General features: G+C 32.7%; 3 protein-coding genes across 6 annotated transcripts; all 3 read left to right on the forward strand.

Annotated features, from left to right (window-relative positions):
- Nucleotides 1-2922: 2922 nt before the first annotated feature.
- On the forward strand, nucleotides 2923-5156 carry LOC109809434 (peroxidase 72). The gene is made up of 4 exons (XM_020372748.3): nucleotides 2923-3241; nucleotides 3438-3629; nucleotides 3964-4129; nucleotides 4534-5156. The coding sequence occupies exons 1-4, from the start codon at nucleotides 3017-3019 to the stop codon at nucleotides 4944-4946; spliced, it is 996 nt and encodes a 331-aa protein (XP_020228337.1). The 5' UTR covers nucleotides 2923-3016; the 3' UTR covers nucleotides 4947-5156.
- A 1303-nt stretch (nucleotides 5157-6459) lies between these two features.
- On the forward strand, nucleotides 6460-9383 carry LOC109808366 (Ribosomal protein L12 family protein). Its single transcript, XM_020371349.3, has 2 exons — nucleotides 6460-7278; nucleotides 9082-9383. The coding sequence occupies exon 1, from the start codon at nucleotides 6675-6677 to the stop codon at nucleotides 7272-7274; it is 600 nt and encodes a 199-aa protein (XP_020226938.1). The 5' UTR covers nucleotides 6460-6674; the 3' UTR covers nucleotides 7275-7278; nucleotides 9082-9383.
- A 2305-nt stretch (nucleotides 9384-11688) lies between these two features.
- LOC109811742 (folate transporter 1, chloroplastic) lies at nucleotides 11689-19234 on the forward strand. Of its 4 annotated transcripts, none has more exons than XM_083075148.1 (10): nucleotides 11689-12052; nucleotides 12132-12208; nucleotides 12941-13017; nucleotides 13620-13713; nucleotides 14381-14474; nucleotides 15683-15756; nucleotides 17582-17695; nucleotides 18247-18339; nucleotides 18433-18500; nucleotides 18708-19234. In XM_083075148.1, exons 1-10 carry the CDS (start codon nucleotides 11887-11889, stop codon nucleotides 18838-18840), a joined length of 990 nt encoding a protein of 329 aa, XP_082931274.1. In that variant the 5' UTR covers nucleotides 11689-11886; the 3' UTR covers nucleotides 18841-19234. The 4 variants fall into 4 exon arrangements, with proteins under 4 accessions (XP_082931274.1, XP_082931276.1, XP_082931272.1 ...); XM_083075150.1 differs by having other exon boundaries at nucleotides 11690-12052; nucleotides 17585-17695; XM_083075146.1 differs by lacking the exon at nucleotides 15683-15756 and adding an exon at nucleotides 15200-15273 and having other exon boundaries at nucleotides 11691-12052.
- The last annotated feature ends 376 nt before the right edge of the window (nucleotides 19235-19610 follow it).

The raw sequence follows: 19610 nt of genomic DNA on the forward strand, positions 1-19610 counted from the left end.
TACGTATAATAAATGGGATAAGTATCTCATCTTTTGAGGTACCTCCAACGTAGCGAGGAGATTATAGTCACTGCTGTCGGCAGTGGATACTCCAGGAACGAATCTAAAAAAATGGGATAAGTAAATAATCATTCACTTATCCTAAGGAAGTCAACGGAGCAGGTGAGTCAACTTTAACTTTGTATGTACTCTCTTTAACAAGAAGCAAATGGTAACCTGCAGATTGACCAAAATGGCATTTGAATTTGTCGTATTTATCTATGGGACTCACCTAGCTGCTCGTCAACCATCCAAACTTTAATTAAGTTGTTGATTAGAAGGCAATTACTCTTCCACCCTAAGATTGTACTATAATATAAGTACTTCCTAATTGATAAAAAAATAAATATAAAAAGATCACTAAGTTTCGCATTAATTAGTTGTACAATAAAATATAATATTGGTTAATACAAGTGATAGAGATTTATGTCTCTTAATTAAAATGTTTAGATTCAAATCTTGATTTAGAAACATGAAATGAACTATGTTAAAAAAAAATATTCATTTCATGTTTTCATAAAAAGAAAGTAAAACAACAAGATGGAGTATATTGAATAAAAAGGGAGAGAATTAAATCCAGGTTTCTTTTACACCAAAATTAAATGCAATCTTAGCCTTTATACTTTTGTGCAATTTTAACTTTTATATGTTTAATGGAGTAATTTTAGCTTTTGAATTTTTTCTTATATTAAAATTATATCTCATTGTTAAGATAACATCTAAATTGTACCTGAATTTTAATAAAAGTTAGAAGTGTAAATAGGTATGAGTAATTTATTAATATAAATTGATGCAAACCAATCCAATGAGTTCGGATTAAATTTTTTGGTATTCAGATTAGAATTAACCTAACTCGATCAAAATCTGGTACTGTACGAGTCGAATAATGGTTTTTGTATTTTAACTCATTATCGATCCGACTCAACCCGGTCATATATAATAATAATAATAATAATCATAATAATAATATTTGAATGATCATTTGCTTGACAATATTCACTGTCACTCTTACTTAATAATAAATATTGTGTTTTGGGCCGATAACATTATAATAATATAATATATTCATTTTAAATTTTATTTTGTATTAATTAATGTTAGTTTTTTGAGTTGATAATAATGTAATAAATTAATAAATTTATTTTAGAATTTAATTTGTATCATTGTTTGTTTTATAGGTTGATAACATAAAATTTGCAATAATGTATCAAATGATTTATATCTATTTTCAAATATTTAAATTTTACAAACTCCAAGTATGTGGTTTAGCGGTAGGGGTTGATCTACACTTAAACAAGGTTAGGAGTTCGAATCCTGCCTTGTATATGCAGCCGCGTTAAATCTTGGGGTCAACTATCCCACCCTTTGAGGTGCCTCCAACGTAATATCTTGTAAATAATTAAATAAAATTATGTTGATTTGATTAATTCAACCCAACCCGTCTTTGATTGAATTGGATTGGATTGAATTTTTAAAAAAAGTTACACAAATCTAACTCAATCCAATCCGTTAAATTTTGATCAGATCAGGTAACATGGTTATCCAAATCCGAACCAATCCAACTTTAATCAAAGTTGCTACATTTAATATAATATTTATTGTTTTTTTATCGACCTGTTACTTTGATAAAGTAAAACATTTCACATCTTTCATTTTTAGTACCGAATTTTGTGCTTCAAAAAGCATTTTTTTTGTTCAGAATAGGTAAACACGCTTATGAGGTATATTTCCGAGACTTTGATGATAAAGTTCCTAGCTTATTAGACTTAAAAGCCTCTCTTTTGTTCCCAAAACATGTCTAAGACTTTACCAAAAAAACATGTATAAGACTATCCAATATATATTCAGCAACACTACTACATATTTAAAATAAACTTTGTGCTTTAGTTACATTTGTAAGACAACTGATTTCTTCAATCTTATAAAAACGTGCACTGTTTCTGAGAGCTTTATCTTCTTCCTGTTTTTTTTTCATCATTAGACTTATTTGTTTGTTTAATCAAAACATGAGAAGATCCTAATTCATCCTTAACAATTAGGTTGTTAATTAAGTAAAACATGATCAATATAAACATTTTTTATTATTATTTAGATATGAGACTAAGAAAGGATCCAATTTTAAGTTTTATCATATGATAAAATTCCGGACTGAAATTACTGAATTAAAGTAAGAAAACCAAAATTATAGTGTGTAAAAATAAAGGAACCTTAACTGTATTTAAGGAAAAGAAATTGTTACGGTTCTCGAAACAACAGTTAGGTATACTCGTATGTGACTTTAACTCCAAGAATACGACAACGTTGCTGAAGGAACAGGGTCCAAATATTGGCCTTCTCTATTTCAAACATGTTTGCTTCAAACTATTTTCTTACACAACTAAAGTTAAGTGATTATTAAGCATGCCAACTACAATGAAAAATATCTTAGGTATTCTTTACAATACTGCATCAACCCAATAAAAACGTGATATGTAGCAGCACATAATGAAGCTTTCGCGCCTTCTCCCCCTTCCTAAGTTTCCACACATACCTTACATATATATATATATTTTTTTCATTTTAATCTTTTTATGTATTTGGATATGCCCCTAGAACTATAATTTTCAAAGGGTCTAACTACACCCTAATAACCTGCCACATGACACAAATGTGCATGCATACCCTCAAATTGAAGTTATAATATTGTAAATTTTGACAACATTTGAATTGTTCAGACTAGTTCAAATTTGTTTTATAAAAAAGCTACTAACTCCATTCTTTCCGTCCTCATTGATGAGGATTTGAAAATTGGTTAGCTACCAACTCCAACTTTTTTCGTTCCTTCCTCTCACCCCTTCTTTGTAATAATTTTCCGCCATGTTGCTCTCTATAAATACCATTTCCTACCACAGTACTCATGCAACCAAGTTTTAGAACTTCTCTTCAACCATTCTTCTATATGTCTCGTAATTTGAAGTGATCATTGAAATAAACAACAATGGCCAATTCCATGAGTTTTCTCCTACTTCTTTCTTTACTAGCCTTTGCTCCTTTGTGCCTTTGTCATAATAACGTAGAGGGTTACCTCTACCCTCAGTTTTATGACTATTCATGCCCTCAAGCTCAGAATATTGTCAAGTCCATCCTTGCCAAGTATGTTGTAGAGCAACCCCGATTGGCAGCTTCAATTCTCAGGCTTCATTTCCATGATTGTTTTGTCAAGGTCTCTCCCTATGATTTATTGCACAAAAACATTACATTATTAGCATCAGTATCATAGTTATGTGATATTAGTACTTGGTCTTTTTGGTAAACATTTGGTTATGTTATTATGTGATGTCAGTACTTAGTCTTATTATTGGTAAACATGTATAGTTAAGCTATATCAAATGCTGAATTCTAAGATGATGATGTTGCAGGGTTGTGATGCTTCATTGTTGTTAGATAGCAATGGAGGCATCATCAGTGAGAAGGGGTCAAATCCCAACCGTAATTCAGCTAGAGGATTTGAAGTCATTGATGAAATTAAAGCTGCACTTGAGAGAGAATGCCCTTCTACAGTGTCTTGTGCTGATATCTTGACTCTTGCTGCAAGAGATTCTGTTGTTCTTGTAAGTACATATATATTTTTTTATCGAAAAGAATGGAACTCGGTACCAAGGAGTTATTTGTTATAACTCACGCACACTACTTAAGTAAGCAAGCTAAATCTCCTTGATTTATGCTTGCAATAGTAAAGTTACAACTAGTATTATTTTTCTGTTTTCTATACAAACTTTAGGAAACAGAAAATAAAATTGAAACTAAGTGATATTTTTGTATTTAAAAGTGAAAACAGAAATAAGAATAAACAACATTTTCTCAAATTAAATGGTCTCTTAACTTTTCACTATCAAGACTTTGCCATTTTTATCAAGCCTGATTCACTGTCCCTTTTATTTATAGACTGGTGGACCAAGCTGGGAAGTACCTTTAGGCAGAAGGGACTCTCGAGATGCAAGCATAAGTGGCTCCAACAACAACATTCCAGCTCCAAACAACACATTCCAAACCATCCTAACCAAATTCAAGCTTCAGGGCCTTGACCTTGTTGATCTTGTTGCTCTATCAGGTATACTCCTTAAACCAGTCAGTTTCTAGTCTTTTGTGCTCAGATTGAATTATTGGTAAATTTTGATTGGCATAATCATCCAATTAGGCTAATGCAAATATGTTATCCATAAAACCAACCTCAAGGATAAGACTTTGTTGTTGTTTAATGATATATATATTAACACTAGAATAAGAAAGGTTGTCCAGTGATAATGTAAAACAGTTTCATACTAACATTCAATCAGGGATCACTGATCACAAATAAAAGTTATACCAACGATGATTTTTTATTGGTCGACAAAATTTATTATATTGATAATGCATAACTATTAAATACTTAATAATTCCCATGTGACATGCACCAACCCAAATCAAAAGTTATCTCAATTTCTTTCTCTAACAATTTTTGTGCAATCGCTATAGGTGGCCATACCATAGGAAATGCCAGGTGCACCACCTTCAGGCAAAGACTCTATAACCAAAGTGGCAATGGGGAGCCAGATTCCACTCTTAACCAATACTATGCTGCATATTTGAGAACTAGATGTCCAACATCAGGGGGTGACCAGAATCTGTTCTTCCTAGACTATGCCACCCCATATAAATTCGACAACAGCTACTTCAAGAACCTCTTAGCTTACAAGGGTCTCTTAAATTCTGACCAAGTCCTCTTCACAATGAACCAAGAATCAGCAGAGTTAGTGAAGTTGTATGCTGAAAGAAACGACATCTTCTTTGAACAATTTGCCAAGTCCATGGTCAAGATGGGAAACATATCTCCTTTGAGGGGTCCAAGGGGAGAGATCAGAGAGAATTGTCGCAAGATTAATGCTTGAAGAAGCAATATCATTGCCTACATTAAGTTACTTGACAACATTATTTTTTTTGTTTCTTTTGTTTGTGCTGAAAGTAATAAAAGCAGAGTTCGCCATTGGCGGTGTGTGCTCTGGAGGCGTTTTATTTAGGCTTTAGATAACATAATTGTGTGTGTTTCAAGAAATTTGTGTATTTCAATATATTTCTAAACAAGTGATTATTTGTCAGTACTTCCTGTTTGAGAAACGAGAAGCAACCCGTGTAACTTCTTCCTATTGAAAAATAGGTTGAATTAATTTTTGGTTTAATGTAATATTCATTATAAAAAAAATCCTTAGCAAGAACGCTTCGAAATAATAATTTTTTGGAACACTATTTCCAATCAACATTGTTTCGGAAAAACAATAATCCGGATTAAGTGCATATCTAATAGTCTGACATAGCAATTTCAGAAAGATTATAACACATCTATAATATTTTTTTTAGACTATGCTATAATGTTTGATTAAAGGGAACGGTTTTTATAAACTTCTTATTATTTGGTTTAAAATGGAAGGAATTTTAATATATTTTAATTATTTAATTTTTATAGAAATGTTTAAATTATTTGTGTTTTAAAAATTAAAAAATTTAAAGTTATAAAAATATAAAAGACTTAATTTTTAAATTCTTTCTTTTTTCCTTCGGAACAAAAAAAAAAGTAATTATCTTTTCATTAAAGTTCTTTTCATAATTTTAAAAATCGGATCGATTATCAAAATGATTAGAGTTCTAGGTCGGTAGATCAAAGGTTGAACTGATAGATTACTAATTTTGAACCACATAACCCAATTTTTTTATTATTTTAAAAAAAATATTGATATTATATATATTTTATACTTATGAATTTCAATAAATTTATATGGTATTTTAAATTTTAATTTTTATATTATTTAAAATTATCTTTATTTATATTTTGTATAAAGAAATACATAAAAAACTTACATATTAAACTATATATTAATATAAATTAAAATATAAATAATATGTATATATATATATATAAATATAATATATTTGTAATTAATATTATAAAATAATATATATATATATATAATATTAATATATATATTATATTAATAAATATATAATTTAAAATTAATAATATACTATAAAAAATATTTAAATTACACATATTACAAATCAATGCATTGAAAGACTCTTTATGTTTCCATATGCGGGATTTTATTCTCATGTTGTTCTCATGTTTCTCATTTCAACCAGTCCGATGGGAGCTGATTTTTAAAACACTGGTTCTTCCCTTCCTTTCGTATCAAACAAAATTTTTAATTCTTCTAATTCTCTCCTTTGGATAAGAGAAACAGTAACGTCGGTGTGGGGTGTTACAACTTACAAGAATAAGAAAAATATATAGGCGTATGAAGCAACTGGATGAGTGCAGGGAGCAATTGCCCAAACACGCATGCCATGACCCAAATAAAACAGGCCCGGCCCAAACCCAAACCCGTGGGAGCATCTTCAATCATAGTGTGTTTCCCTGTAAACGGAGGGGCATAACCGTAAAAAAAAACAGCAGCATCGTCTTCGTGTAGGGTTTAGGGCGAAGACCCAGACCGTGACACCTCACACCACACTCATCACAGTCACTGAAACCGTCACGCTCCAACCGCTTCTTCCACTTCACATTCAAATTCAATGCGATGTTGAGAAAGAAAACTCAGCACTAGCTTCGTCAACCACCATCAGCAATGAGGTACTATTCGCGCTTCACGCACCTATCATCGCATCTCCTCAAAACCCTAACCCCTCGCTTCGCTCCCGCGCGGATCCCAATCGCGCCCCACGCGCGCGACTGCAGCAGCAGCGCGTCGCAGTCGCAGTCGCAGTCGCAGTCGCAGTCGCAGTCGCAGTCGCAGTCGCAGGGTTCGGAGAAGGTGTCGGCGATCGTGGACGAGGTGATGGGGCTGACGCTGCTGGAAGTGATGGACCTCGTTGAGGTCATGCGCGAGAAGCGCGGCGTCAACGAGCTTCCGCTCGCCATGCTCATGGTGCCGGGAATGGGGTTGCGCGGCGTGCCGAGGGGCGCGCCGAAGGCCGGCGGCGGCGGCGGAGAGGAGGTGAAGGCGGCGGAGAAGACGGCGTTTGATGTGAGGCTGGAGGGCTTCGACGCGGCGGCGAAGATCAAGGTGATTAAGGAGGTGAGGACGTTCACGAGCTTGGGGCTGAAGGAGGCGAAGGATTTGGTGGAGAAGGTGCCCGCGGTTTTGAAGAAAGGGGTCACCAAGGAAGAGGCTGAGAGTATTATTGCCAAGATGAAGGAGGTTGGCGCTAAGGTTTCCATGGAATAATAAGGTACAACGTGTGTTGTGTTGCTCATTGTTGGTGCTTGGGGGATTGGATTAGCTTTGTTCTATTGTTTTGATCCATGGGAATCGAACTTGTATACCAACTTACCAAGGGGGTTTACAGCACTCTTAACACACTGTTCAACTAAGTGAACTAAACCCCTTGATTAGCTTTGTTCTAATAAGATGATGTGTTTTCTTTAGGATTATTTGATTGTGTTTTTTGTTTTTGTGTTTCATATGTTGCTTGCATGGTTTTGAATTGCGGTCTGCAGCTATTGTTTTGGAAGATTTCATTGGGAGACCGTAATTGAGGTCCCGTTAGCTGCATTTGCCGTGATTTTGGTCCCGTTAGTTGTGGTAGTTGAGATTAGTTAGTTAGTTTTGTTGGTTATTAGTTACTAGTTCAATAAGCTCTCAAGAGAGTATGAATCCCATTTGTTTGTATCTTTTTTATTCAAGCACTACATTAAGTTCTATGATTTTTGGTCTCACCAAGTTATGATAATTGCAACGTAACTGCTAGTGTAATTTAAAACCTTGTTGCCTGCAAATTTGTTAGCTGTGTTTAATGGAGGTGCTTTCTTCTTGGACTTGTGCTTCAACAGGGATTCCATGATTTAACAAGGAATTAGAAAGTTTTTGGCTGGTTGTTTGTTTTTTTTTTCTTTTTTCCCCGTAGCTGATAACCTGTGTAAAAATGACTATATGAGAAGATACATGAAGTAGATTTTACTTGAAATTGGGAATTTGACGTGATCATGTGCAAAACTAATGCAAAACCAAACAGGCTATAATACATGTGTGAGACTTATATAGAGCATGAGAAGGGAGATCTTACTTGACTCGTATATGTTAACAGGCCACCATTAATTTAAGTTTAGGCTACTCAAGTTCTATAACATACCAGCATTCATTGACTGAGCTTTAGGATACTTGCTTTTGATGGTGTGTTCAGCTTTGTTACTTTATACCTTGACACTCCTGTGTTTGACCTAAGCTTTAAAACTTCTTTTTTTTTTTTTTGGCACTGTTGATTTCCATGATAGTTTCACCCTTATTTTTCTTTATTTTTGCTTTCTTGGTTAGGGGTCGGAATATTGTTATCATATAACCTAACCAATAACATCCTGTAACTTACATGCCCACTCCCACTTTTATGATTTGAACTAAGAAAAATATTCCAATAAATATTAAATTATAACCAAACATTTTTTAACTTATCCGAGAATAGCATTCTTGGGATGTGATTATATACTTTGACACTGGCACATCCTGAATAGATTTAATTAATTTGGAAGTAACTTGAAATGCTGTGCTCCTCTTTCTGGCTGAGATTTGATGTTATGGGTTATGCAAATGGTTCTTTGTAGAGGAGGAAAGGGAAAAAAAAATTGCAAGCATTGCTCCTAATAACACCCAAATTCTGAAGATCCTAGGTTCGGTGGGATCTAATTATCCCTCCTTTAGGCATTACTGTTTGCAAGCAAATGCTAACCATCAACTGTTTTCTTATGCATAATCATTTTTAATGTGAAATGGATTCTTGCAATGGTGTGGATTTTACTTAAAAAGATAAGAATAAGGTTGGACTTATATGAAATTATTAATTTACAACTATTATTGCATAGCAATGAATTCTATATAGAAAACTGTGACAGCATAAAGTGAGATGTCAAATTGAATCAATATGCATGTCCTGCTAATGGGGAATTGTGTTGTACTAAGTATATTTTATGTAAATGCTACCATAAGAGATTTTTCGCAATCTCAATTTCTAATTAGTATTTTAATATTTGGACTTGCCTAGGAAAGGGCAGGATGACAAAACATGGCGTAGAGTTTTTTTCTGCTTTGATCAAGTGTAGCAGCGTATTCCTCACACTCAAGTTATCGACAGGTGATGGAAGTCGATGAATGCCTTGTCATAATGCAAAGTTATACTTTCTTGTATTTGAAAACTTTGCTGAGCACTATGCTCCTACCTCACCCTGCCTTGTTTATTTTTATTTCTCCCTTACATAAGGCGTTTTTGCCTTGAATTTTCTTGATCATTTCTTAACAAATATTGTAGAATTGGTTTATGACAGTGGAATCATTTTTGAACTAACATATACATGTTACTTGCTGGTAAAGCTCTAGATCCAATTGGTTGTCCACTGAACTACTATGTCCATGCAATCATGTTTAATGGACAACTAGAATTGAACTACCAATCTTTATGTATATTAATTATGGTACTAAATAGTTAGGGAGACAAATAACGGTAAAATAAAATAGGTTAAAAACCTATTTTGGTCCCTTATAATAATTATTTGTTTCAATTTAGTTCCACTTTTATTTTTGGTCTCAATTTGGTCCCTCATAAGTTAATTGGTTTCAATTTGGCACTTCCGTCCAAATTATTTAAACAGAGTTAACTGTTGGCCACGTGGATGCCACGTAGAACCATACGTGGATACCACGTGGACGCCAAATTCTTTGAAAACACCTGGAACTAGAATTGCCCGTTCTGAAACTAGAACGGGCCGTTCTGGATTCACAACGGGCCGTTCTGGAATCCAGAACGGCCCGTTCCAAGACTGAGTATAGAATATTCTTTGTTAATTTTATTAAAAAATATAAAAATTTTGAAAAATATTTTTTTATGGTAAAAAATTTAAAATTATTTATTTTTATAAAATACAATTGTCTTATAAATAGACTAATAATTTTTTCTTTTTCTCTTTCTGTCTGAAGAAATATTTAAGTGTCACTTTATAATTTTTTGCAACTTATTTAAAATTAGAAGAATAAAATGATAAAAATTAATAGGATAAACATAATAAAATTATTAATTTATTTTTTTTAGTGTCCTCTAAATTTTTACATTCATTTAAAACAAAAATATTTTATATGTTAATTTGAATTAATTTAACGAAGTATCATATGATTTTTAATTTTTTATAAATTTGATCTATACATGAAATTTTTTTTAATTTAACAATTAAATTTTTTAAAATTTGATATAGAACATTAATTATTAAATACAATAAATCTATCAAGACTTAATCTTGAAGTAAGTAAGTTTTTTCTTCATTAAAAATGAAGATAATTTTACCATAAAATAAAAAATAATTAAACAATAACTGTTTTAGTGATACATTGCATTGTCCTTAATTTTACACTATATAGCCTAATTGTTTAGCAATTGAAGTTATCAATTTTCATTGATAATATTATCAAATTCAGTGTTTGAAATGCTTTGTATCTTGGGTCTTTTTCCTTCCATGATCAACAACCGTGAACAATAATCATTGATCATTTATGTTTAGCATTCTGAAACCAGAACGACCCGTTCTGAAACCAAAATGGGCCGTTCTGGTTACACTTTTAGTGTGGAAATTTTGCATCCAGAACGGGCCGTTCCGGGTGCAAAATTTACACACTAAAAGTGTAACCAGAATGGCCCGTTCTGGTTTCAGAACGGGCCGTTCTGATTCCAGGTGTTTTAAAAAAAATTGGCATCCACGTGACATCCACCTATGCATCTACGTGACATCCACCTATGCATCTACGTGACATCTACCTATGCATCTACGTGGCATCCACGTGGCCACACAGTTAACTCCGTTTAAATAATTTGGACGAAAGTCCCAAATTGAAACTAATTAATATATTAGGGACCAAATTGAAACGAATTAATTTATTAGGGACCAAATTGAGACAAAAAATAAAAGTGGGACTAAATTGAAACAAACAATTATTATAAGGGACCAAAATAGGTTTTTAGCCAATAAAATAATATATATATATATATATATATATATATATATATATATATATATATATATGGTAATTAATCCTAGAAGATACTTTACAATACAATGAAATATTTTAGAATATTTTAACAATTAAAAAATATATTTATCTCTAACATGATCACATCTTATTACTTAGCAAATTTTAAATTGTAATTTTTATGGGTGGAGTGTATTAACATTTTATAGAATGAAGGTTAATGGTATCACACAAAAGCACATTAACATCTGCACTATCCTCATGGCATCAAACTTAGGGCAAGGGAAATAAATTGCAGATTGAATTTAAGAATTAATGAAGCCAGTTTATCTGACTCATTATTGCACCTTTAATTTAAGGGAAATGTTAGCATTATCTGACACATTATTTTGAATGAATATTTACTGGATAACGAATCTTATTTCAATAATAAACACGAGGGTCACACGCGACTTTATTTTCAAGTTGATATGAAATATTCTTTCGCCCGAGTTATTGTATATAAATCAAGAAAAATTAATAAATAAATTAAAAATTAGTAATTTAATAAAATGAATTTTATTTTAAAAAAATAAAAATATATAACTTTTTTTTTCAAATACAAAAACGACACTTGTTAGGAGAGTAATAGAGTATTATTATTCTGGGTGAGTGTCGTGTGTTTTTACTCATAAACTTGGGAGGAACGTATTACGAAGTACGAAGTATTCAAACCCACAAATCTCTCACCAAACAAGCTTTGTGCTTTGCACTTTGCACGTGAAAGAGAGAAGCTCCCAAGTCCTAACAAACATAACGAACCACACTTGGGTGTGGCAGCCACACTTTGAATCGAATGACGCATAAAACGATTACTCTGAATCTCAAGTTTCCCCATATGTCAACGGAAGCGCCCAAGCGCGACCAATGGCAGTGGGAAAACGCCGCCGCTGGCGCCGCCGCCGGATTCACCACCGTCGCCGTTATGCACCCACTCGATGTTGTCCGAACTAGGTTCCAAGGTTCTCTCTCTTCACATGTAAACGAATATTTCTGATTTTTCATGCCTTCGATCCTTAGAAGCGTTGTTTGTTTCTGCAGTTAACGATGGTCGAGTCTCTCACCTTCCTATTTACAAGAACACTGCTCACGCCATTTTCACCATTGCTCGCTCCGAGGTTTGTGATTTGTCAATTGACCTACGCCGGTGTTTTTGTCGATTAAGGCTTCAATTATCAATTTTGCTTTTTGATTAATTAAATTCTGCAATTTTGTGCTGTTTATTCTACTTGTTAGGATTTTCGTGTGGCCTTGAGAAAGGGAATTATCTTGATTGCTGAACCTTCTAGGCATAGATAAAGCTGTTAGAAATATATAGAATAAGAATTGCATGACACCTTTACTCCCTAGATAGTATGGCTGATGTTGAGCACAAATAAATCTGATAAATGTGATAAAATCAGCACTATGGTTTCTGGTATTTATGAAGAGTGAAGAAACATTAATAAGATTAACGCCTGAGATCATATGGCATTCCGCTAGTATTGAGGTCCATGCAAACCAAATTTTGGTGACAAATATAGACATATAAAAAATGACACCACATTTACATGTGGTTTTTTCAAATTATAGAAGTTATAATTATAAGACATGGAAGGGCTCAGCTACAACATATAAAAGTATCCAATATATGTGTGCAACAGTGGTAAAAGCATTTTGGATTGTCTGTTTCAAGGAAGGGTTCTTGCCTGGAAATGATGAATGGTTGCCTCTTGTATTTTATTGATGGGATTGGTGTTGACAAATTCACACCTGTTGCAAATTGCAAAAGGAGAGAAACTTTTTCTTTAGGTACTTTGTGTATGTTATACGATGAATGTATTACTTATATGTCATGCTTTATCTTGCAGGGTTTAAGAGGATTATATGCAGGCTTTCTTCCTGGGGTTCTGGGGTCAACTATTTCATGGGGTTTATATTTCTTTTTGTAAGTACCAAATTCGGTCGTGAGACTTTAATTGTATAAAATTAACTTTTAACCTATCATTTTTATATCTAATGCTAACTAGAAGAGAATGATATTATATAGGATAACTGACTCATGTTTGTGCATATATGCATCCTATTCAGTTAAACTTTAACTAGTTTCAGTAAGTTTGAAAATCTCTCTCTCCTACTCACTCAAACTTGGGGAGAAAAACATATCTAACTCTAACTTCTTTTTCTTAGTCAGGACCAAATCAACTTGTCGATATCTCCTATTCTGCAGTACATAATGATGGAAGAATTTTTTTTTCCTCTATGTAGAATTTACATGCCACACTCACTATTCATTAGTAGTCAAGGCTGGTTTTGGAATTCGTGTTTGTATGATATGATATGACCCTGTAGCAGTTTCATTCAACACGTAACAACTTCAGGAAAATCGCTGTTCTTTATCATGTCAATGGAATATGGATTATCCTCCCCCTCTATTTTCCCCTCCCTGACATGAGTGATTTATTATTATTGATAGAGTGGTTTGTGGTCCATCTACTTGCTTTCCTAGAAGATTGAAGTCATCATACCAAACATTTTTTTCCATTGCAGCTATGACAAAGCCAAACAAAGATATGCTAGGAACAGGGACGGAAAGTTGAGTCCAGGTCTTCATCTTGCTTCAGCTGCTGAAGCAGGAGCTTTGGTGAGTGCACAAAATCCCAATATTATGAATTGTACAATCCTGCTGGCATTTCCTTGGATCTTGGAGTTGAGTTTCTGCTGCCCCTGCGGTTTTGCATTTTTAAATTTTGTCACCATTAGGCTATAGGGAGATGAAAGGTGATACAGTGAAGGGATTTGACTCACCCAAACTGAGGCACTCACTTTAAAGGGAAAAGGGAAAAGTTAAGGACATTGATTTAAAAATAAACAATTGAGACTGTGATAAAATACATGTTAATGTAATAATGTATAATAAAATATGAAACATTTAAATCTATTCCCTTGATTTTCATTTTTCATTGATGGATATAACTCCTTCCTTTATTCTGTAAAGTGAATCCCTCAATTTAAATTCACTTTAGAGGAATCAAATCCACAATGAAGTACTTTAGGTGAGCTGTATTGATGAATTTGCTATGAATATTATTGTTTGAACTTTGAATTGTTTGTGAGAATGGAATTAATACACTTAAGTTTACTATATCCTTATCTGTGTGCTTATCCTTGAGATATTGCTTAGCTTTCCTAGTTGGATGCTTTTGATTCTGGATTGCAAAGCACCAAACATATTGTTGCAATGTGTCACATACCCGAATGGGGGCAAAAGTCAACATCCAGTTATTTTGGTTTCCATTGCCTTTTGTCAGGTTTCCTTGTGTACAAATCCTGTGTGGCTAGTAAAGACAAGATTGCAGCTTCAAACTCCTCTTCATCAGAGACGACCATACTCTGGGATTTATGGTGTGTTCTCCTTTTTAAGTTAACTTTATTTTAAATTGTTCACTTTGGGATTTTTCTTTTTATAGTATTCATATTATTTCTGCTTTGGCTGTAGATCACCTTAGCCTAAATTAAATTTGAAACTAGTCCAAAAGTTGAAAGATAGGTCATTTTCACCAATTAGTTTAATTTGAGTCTTAGTATTTGACTGAGTGTTTATCTTTCTCATCCAAAAATAGTCATGGATTCGTGGTTGTTTCTCTATCACTGCTATATGTGTATTCAGTCATTCATTACTAACCAGCATTAAGCATATGCATTCATCCTATTTATTCCATTGCATTGTCTTGTATGATATTGATTTTTATACTGGTTATGGGGGGGAAAAATTAGTTTTAAGCTTTAATTTATATAGTCTATTGGGATACCAGTTAAAATTGTTTTTGAGAGCCTTTTTACTAAAAATAAGGAGTTTTCCTAGTAGAGAAGCATTCAAAAGTGCTTCTAAACTTGTATCCAAACAGACTCGAATGATTTTCACTTGTTTTAAGAAAGGAATGATCAACATCTAAGAGTTAGGTGCATAAGTTGAGTTTTCTTTTTTGATTTGGGGGCCAGGGTGGTTATGTTTCACTGAACTACCTAAAACATGATAGTCAATATTTATTTTGTTTATTGTGGTTCGGTTTTTCATCATGACTTACTAACCAGTCATGAAATTTTTATCTGTAAAAATTAAATTTCAGATGCATTTAGAACCATAATGAGGGAGGAAGGATTTAGTGCACTTTACAGGGGAATTGTTCCTGGTTTATTTCTGGTATGTTGCTGGTTCTTGTTATTTTACCTATCAATCTTGCACTTAAATTTTAATCAAATTAAATATAATGTATGAATTATGTTTAAATAAAGATAAAAGGTCTTATTCAGCCAAAAAAGATCTAGGTCTTTCTTTTCCAATCTATCATGAACATTTGGCCATTTGTAACTAGCCACTATGAACTCTTTTATCTGCCAATTAAACCCAAAGACTATCAGAAGCTTCATAATTGATCCTTCCATTTAATGACAGTCAAGTTATTAACGGAATGTGTTTTCCATGTGATTGTTATAGTTTGTCACATGATCACTAACATATGTTAGCATATTTTATTTATTGTAGTTAAATTCATCTTCATGAGATTCGCTAACTAGTCATGAAATTTTATTCTGTTAAAATAAAATATCAGATGCATTTAGGACCATAATGAGGGGAGAAGGATTTAGTGCGCTTTACAGAGGGATTGTTCCTGGTCTATTTCTGGTATGTTACTGGCTCTTGTTATTTAGCCTGTCGAACTTGTCACTTAAAGTTTTGACTATAGATTAAATAAAATGGGTGGTATTTTTCTTGAATAAATATAAAGTTCTTTCTTTCACAATATATTATGAATATCACACCACTGCGACTAGCCACTGCTCTTGAATTTGCCAATTAATATTATACAATATCAAAAACATCACAACAGATTCTTCCATTCAATTGCTGTTAAGTTACTAAAAGAATGTGTTTATTCATTTATTGAGTGATTGTTGCATGCTCATTAACTCGGGTCAGATAATGATTTCTTCATATCATCTCCTGCATTCACACATATTCTATGTTAGGAAATGATTAATAATTTCTCCACAAAATATCCCTTTACCCTTTCAGGCTTTTCCCCATTTTTCCCATGATGTGTGGCAATATGGTGGGAATTATTCAGATAAATAACTAAAGGATGAAAGATTTTTTTTGTTACCTGTTGCTTCATGGAAACTGGAGATATTCTTGAGAGTGAGTGCTATTTTCTTAAGGTTGAACTTTGGAGCAATCATGAATTTAGTGAGATGAGGGTTTGACAAAGTAACATTGAAAATTTTAATTTGGGACCAAAAGTACAATTAAAATAAAAGGGTATTAAAATCATTTCCAGATTTTTCTCTCCAAATGACATGGAATACATGCTTGATGTGTTTAAATATAGTGCCAATGTGTTTTAATGATCATGTTAAGTGATTATCACGTGACAAACACATTCCTTGAATCCTTTGTTACTTAGTAGTAGTGGGTTGGAGGGATCTGTTGTGAAGTTTCTTATAGTTTAAATGTTTAGGGTGAGTAGTTGCAACTACCCCAAATTTCAAGTGGTGTGTATATCTTTTTTTCTCAAACTTTATATCAAATTACTCCAAACTCGGATGGAATTTAGTAAAGCACAAAAACCTGCCTTCTGAGAATAATATCACCATGAATTTTTTTTTAGAGAATTACATTTTGGGTAGCATTGTCCAAAATATTTTCAACTTAGGAACATTTAACCAGATGGTGTTTGACAATATGCAAAGATAAATTCTTGTTTAAACCATATGTTGACTTAATTAACCATTCCTCTAAATTATTTACAAATTGAATTTATTTTCTTCTAAAAATTCCTAAATTGCAATTCTTCTTTTGAAAAAATCTCTTCATTACCTAGGATTACATGGTAATGGAAGGTACTTAGCAGAAAATTTGGCTGGAATAGCGTTAAACTTACAAGTATAGTAAGAATGTGCTTGTCATCAAATCTAATTCATTGAAGGAATTGCATTTTTATTTAAGTTTGTTAACTCTTTCCTTGCCAGGATATTAATAATATTCCCGCAATTCATATCTGAAAGTTAGTTATATTAAACTTTAGTATTTTTGCAATAGTTTAGAAGATGTTGTGAAATAAAGAAATTTTAAGAATATTTTTCCTCAAAAAAAATGGCTAAAAAAGATGAAAAAGAAAATAATTTTCCCTAGAAGTGGCAAAATTGTTCAAAAAGTGAAAAAGAAAAGCATAGATAAAGTAACAAATATGATAGAAATATACTATATTATGTTTGATTTAGTTTTTGATAATAACTATTTTCTGAAGCTTTTTAGTCATTTATGAAGCTAGAGTCTAAATTTACTAAACCATTATTAAGTTGCTACTTTTCTCTAGGGTGTGGAAGGGACAATTTTAAAACTCCGATGGCTATATCAATTATCAAGTATTGACAAAAGTCAAAAATCATACTTATCAGTTATCATTGTCTTTGTATGCTTTATTGTGAGCTTACTTGAATTTATGTTTCAGCAGGTGTCTCATGGTGCTATTCAGTTCACAGCCTACGAAGAGCTACGCAAAGTTACTGTTGATTTTAAGAGTAAGCGAAGTACACTCCATAATCAAAACCCTGATAACTTACTGGTAAGTTAGAGGACCTTGGTTGTTGGATCTATTTGACTCTGGAATTCACATATATTGGACTAATTTACATCCTTCAAATGATTTTTTGATGATTGACCATTTTGGTCACTTGTATTGCTCTCCAAGTCTTGTTTCTAGAAATCATTCCTCCAGTTTGGTTGAGCAAATCGATACATCTTAAGAATCATGATTATGGTTGTTGCATGAATGTGGATAGTGGATGCCTATATAGTTTTGACTTGATTGTGAACTGGTTTGGTCTTCGTATATTTAAGCTGATATTAGTTGTGTCAGTTAGCTTTTATTCACTGTTTTTAAATGGCTATGTTGAATTCAAGGATATGATAATTGAGAGAAATGTAGCTTTATGCATATCCTACATTTTACTTGTTACAAGCTAATAAACTTTTAAGATATGTTTTGTCTGGTATTCTTAGCTTCCTGTTATCCGATTCTTACAAATGATTTCAATTGAATTTATGATAAAAGCAATTAATCAATGTTTTTATGTAAAACTTTTCTAATGCTTTCATATTGTTCTTTTCCCCCAGAATTCTGTTGATTATGCTGTTCTTGGAGCAACATCAAAACTTGCGGCAATACTTCTAACCTATCCTTTTCAGGTTATACGTTCACGATTGCAGGTACAATAATGTTATTACAAAGATTGAGATATTACATATTTCTTTTAACCGTGCATCTGTCTCCAAGCTGGACTAAACTTTCTGTGTCTGCAGCAACGGCCTAGTGGTGATGGGGTTCCAAGATATATGGACACTTGGCATGTTGTGAAAGAAACTGCACGGTACATATTAAAACCAATCAAGATTTAGTTTACATCTTTATATTGACAAATAAGCAAAGGGGAAATTGGATAGGAATCATAAATAATGCTGTCAATAAATTATAAAAAAGACTATCGTTTGTCTTGTGTGTATCCAAATTAATATGATCTTATTCTTTTCAAGTTGAGTCTATTTGTGCCATTATAGATTTTGTTCTGTTCTTGCAGATACGAAGGTGTCCGAGGTTTTTACAAAGGAATTACCCCAAACCTCTTGAAAAATGCTCCTGCTTCTTCAATAACATTTATTGTTTATGAAAATGTCCTAAAATTGCTTAAATTGGCAAGGAGGAATGACTGAGTATTTCATTTTCTTCATGATTCTTTCCCTTCTTCTTATTGGTGTTTAATCTCCCCTCTTATTTGATTTGTAGCATCGAAAAATTGCTCAATTTTCGTATCACTTCTTGATGATAAATTCTACTCAATACACAATCTAATGTGGATTGTGGATGCAATTTCTGGAGATAAAGGAGCATGGTTGCTTTTATATCCGTGTTCCATCTCCTTCATGGTAGTAAGTTCTGTTCTTTCCCTCTTAGAGTGTGTTCAAGGGCTTGAAATCACCTTTTATGACCAAAAGATTGTAGGTCACTTGAACCTTTTGTAGGAGAGATATTTGGAGCTTGTTTGAATACAGTTTAAAAGATTTTGAGTTTTTCTATTAAAAATAAAGAATGTCTTTCATTAGAGAAGGTTTCAGGTGTCCTTCTAGACTTGTATTTAAACGTCCTCTGCTTTTCATCGTTCAGAAATGCTTATTACTGTGAAACGGAACAAAACCGTGCGTTATATAACGGGTTCCTTTTAAAATGTTTCTTTCACATTTTCTTCTATTGTGATCTCCGCTTGTGTATTGTTTTATTGTGCACCTGCTGTATGTCTCATGTCTTTCGTGACCGGTACTTGTTTTTTTTTTTTTTTTTTTTTTTAATACGTAAAAAATGATAGATAAAAAATAACATCTTCATGATTATTGGATAGAGTTAGTGACATTGAATCTTGTATATAAATACTCGGTAGAAGTATTTTATTATATAAGTAAAAAAAAAAAAAAAATTGACGACAATT

This window comes from Cajanus cajan, chromosome 5 (genome assembly GCF_000230855.2).
Source record: "Cajanus cajan strain Asha chromosome 5, NIPB_CcT2T_4, whole genome shotgun sequence".
NCBI lineage: Eukaryota > Viridiplantae > Streptophyta > Magnoliopsida > Fabales > Fabaceae > Cajanus > Cajanus cajan.

What these genes read in the sequence shown, in the direction of transcription:
- LOC109811742 (XM_083075148.1), top strand. Translation starts at nt 11,887, where the DNA reads ATGACGCATAAAACGATTACTCTGAATCTCAAGTTTCCCCATATGTCA. An exon ending in CTGCTGAAGCAGGAGCTTTG is followed by an intron (nt 13,714 to 14,380) that starts GTGAGTGCACAA and finishes GCCTTTTGTCAG; the next exon opens with GTTTCCTTGTGTACAAATCC. An exon ending in TTGTTCCTGGTCTATTTCTG is followed by an intron (nt 15,757 to 17,581) that starts GTATGTTACTGG and finishes TTTATGTTTCAG; the next exon opens with CAGGTGTCTCATGGTGCTAT.
- LOC109808366 (XM_020371349.3), top strand. Translation starts at nt 6,675, where the DNA reads ATGAGGTACTATTCGCGCTTCACGCACCTATCATCGCATCTCCTCAAA.
- LOC109809434 (XM_020372748.3), top strand. Translation starts at nt 3,017, where the DNA reads ATGGCCAATTCCATGAGTTTTCTCCTACTTCTTTCTTTACTAGCCTTT. An exon ending in TCCATGATTGTTTTGTCAAG is followed by an intron (nt 3,242 to 3,437) that starts GTCTCTCCCTAT and finishes ATGATGTTGCAG; the next exon opens with GGTTGTGATGCTTCATTGTT. An exon ending in CAAGAGATTCTGTTGTTCTT is followed by an intron (nt 3,630 to 3,963) that starts GTAAGTACATAT and finishes TTTTATTTATAG; the next exon opens with ACTGGTGGACCAAGCTGGGA.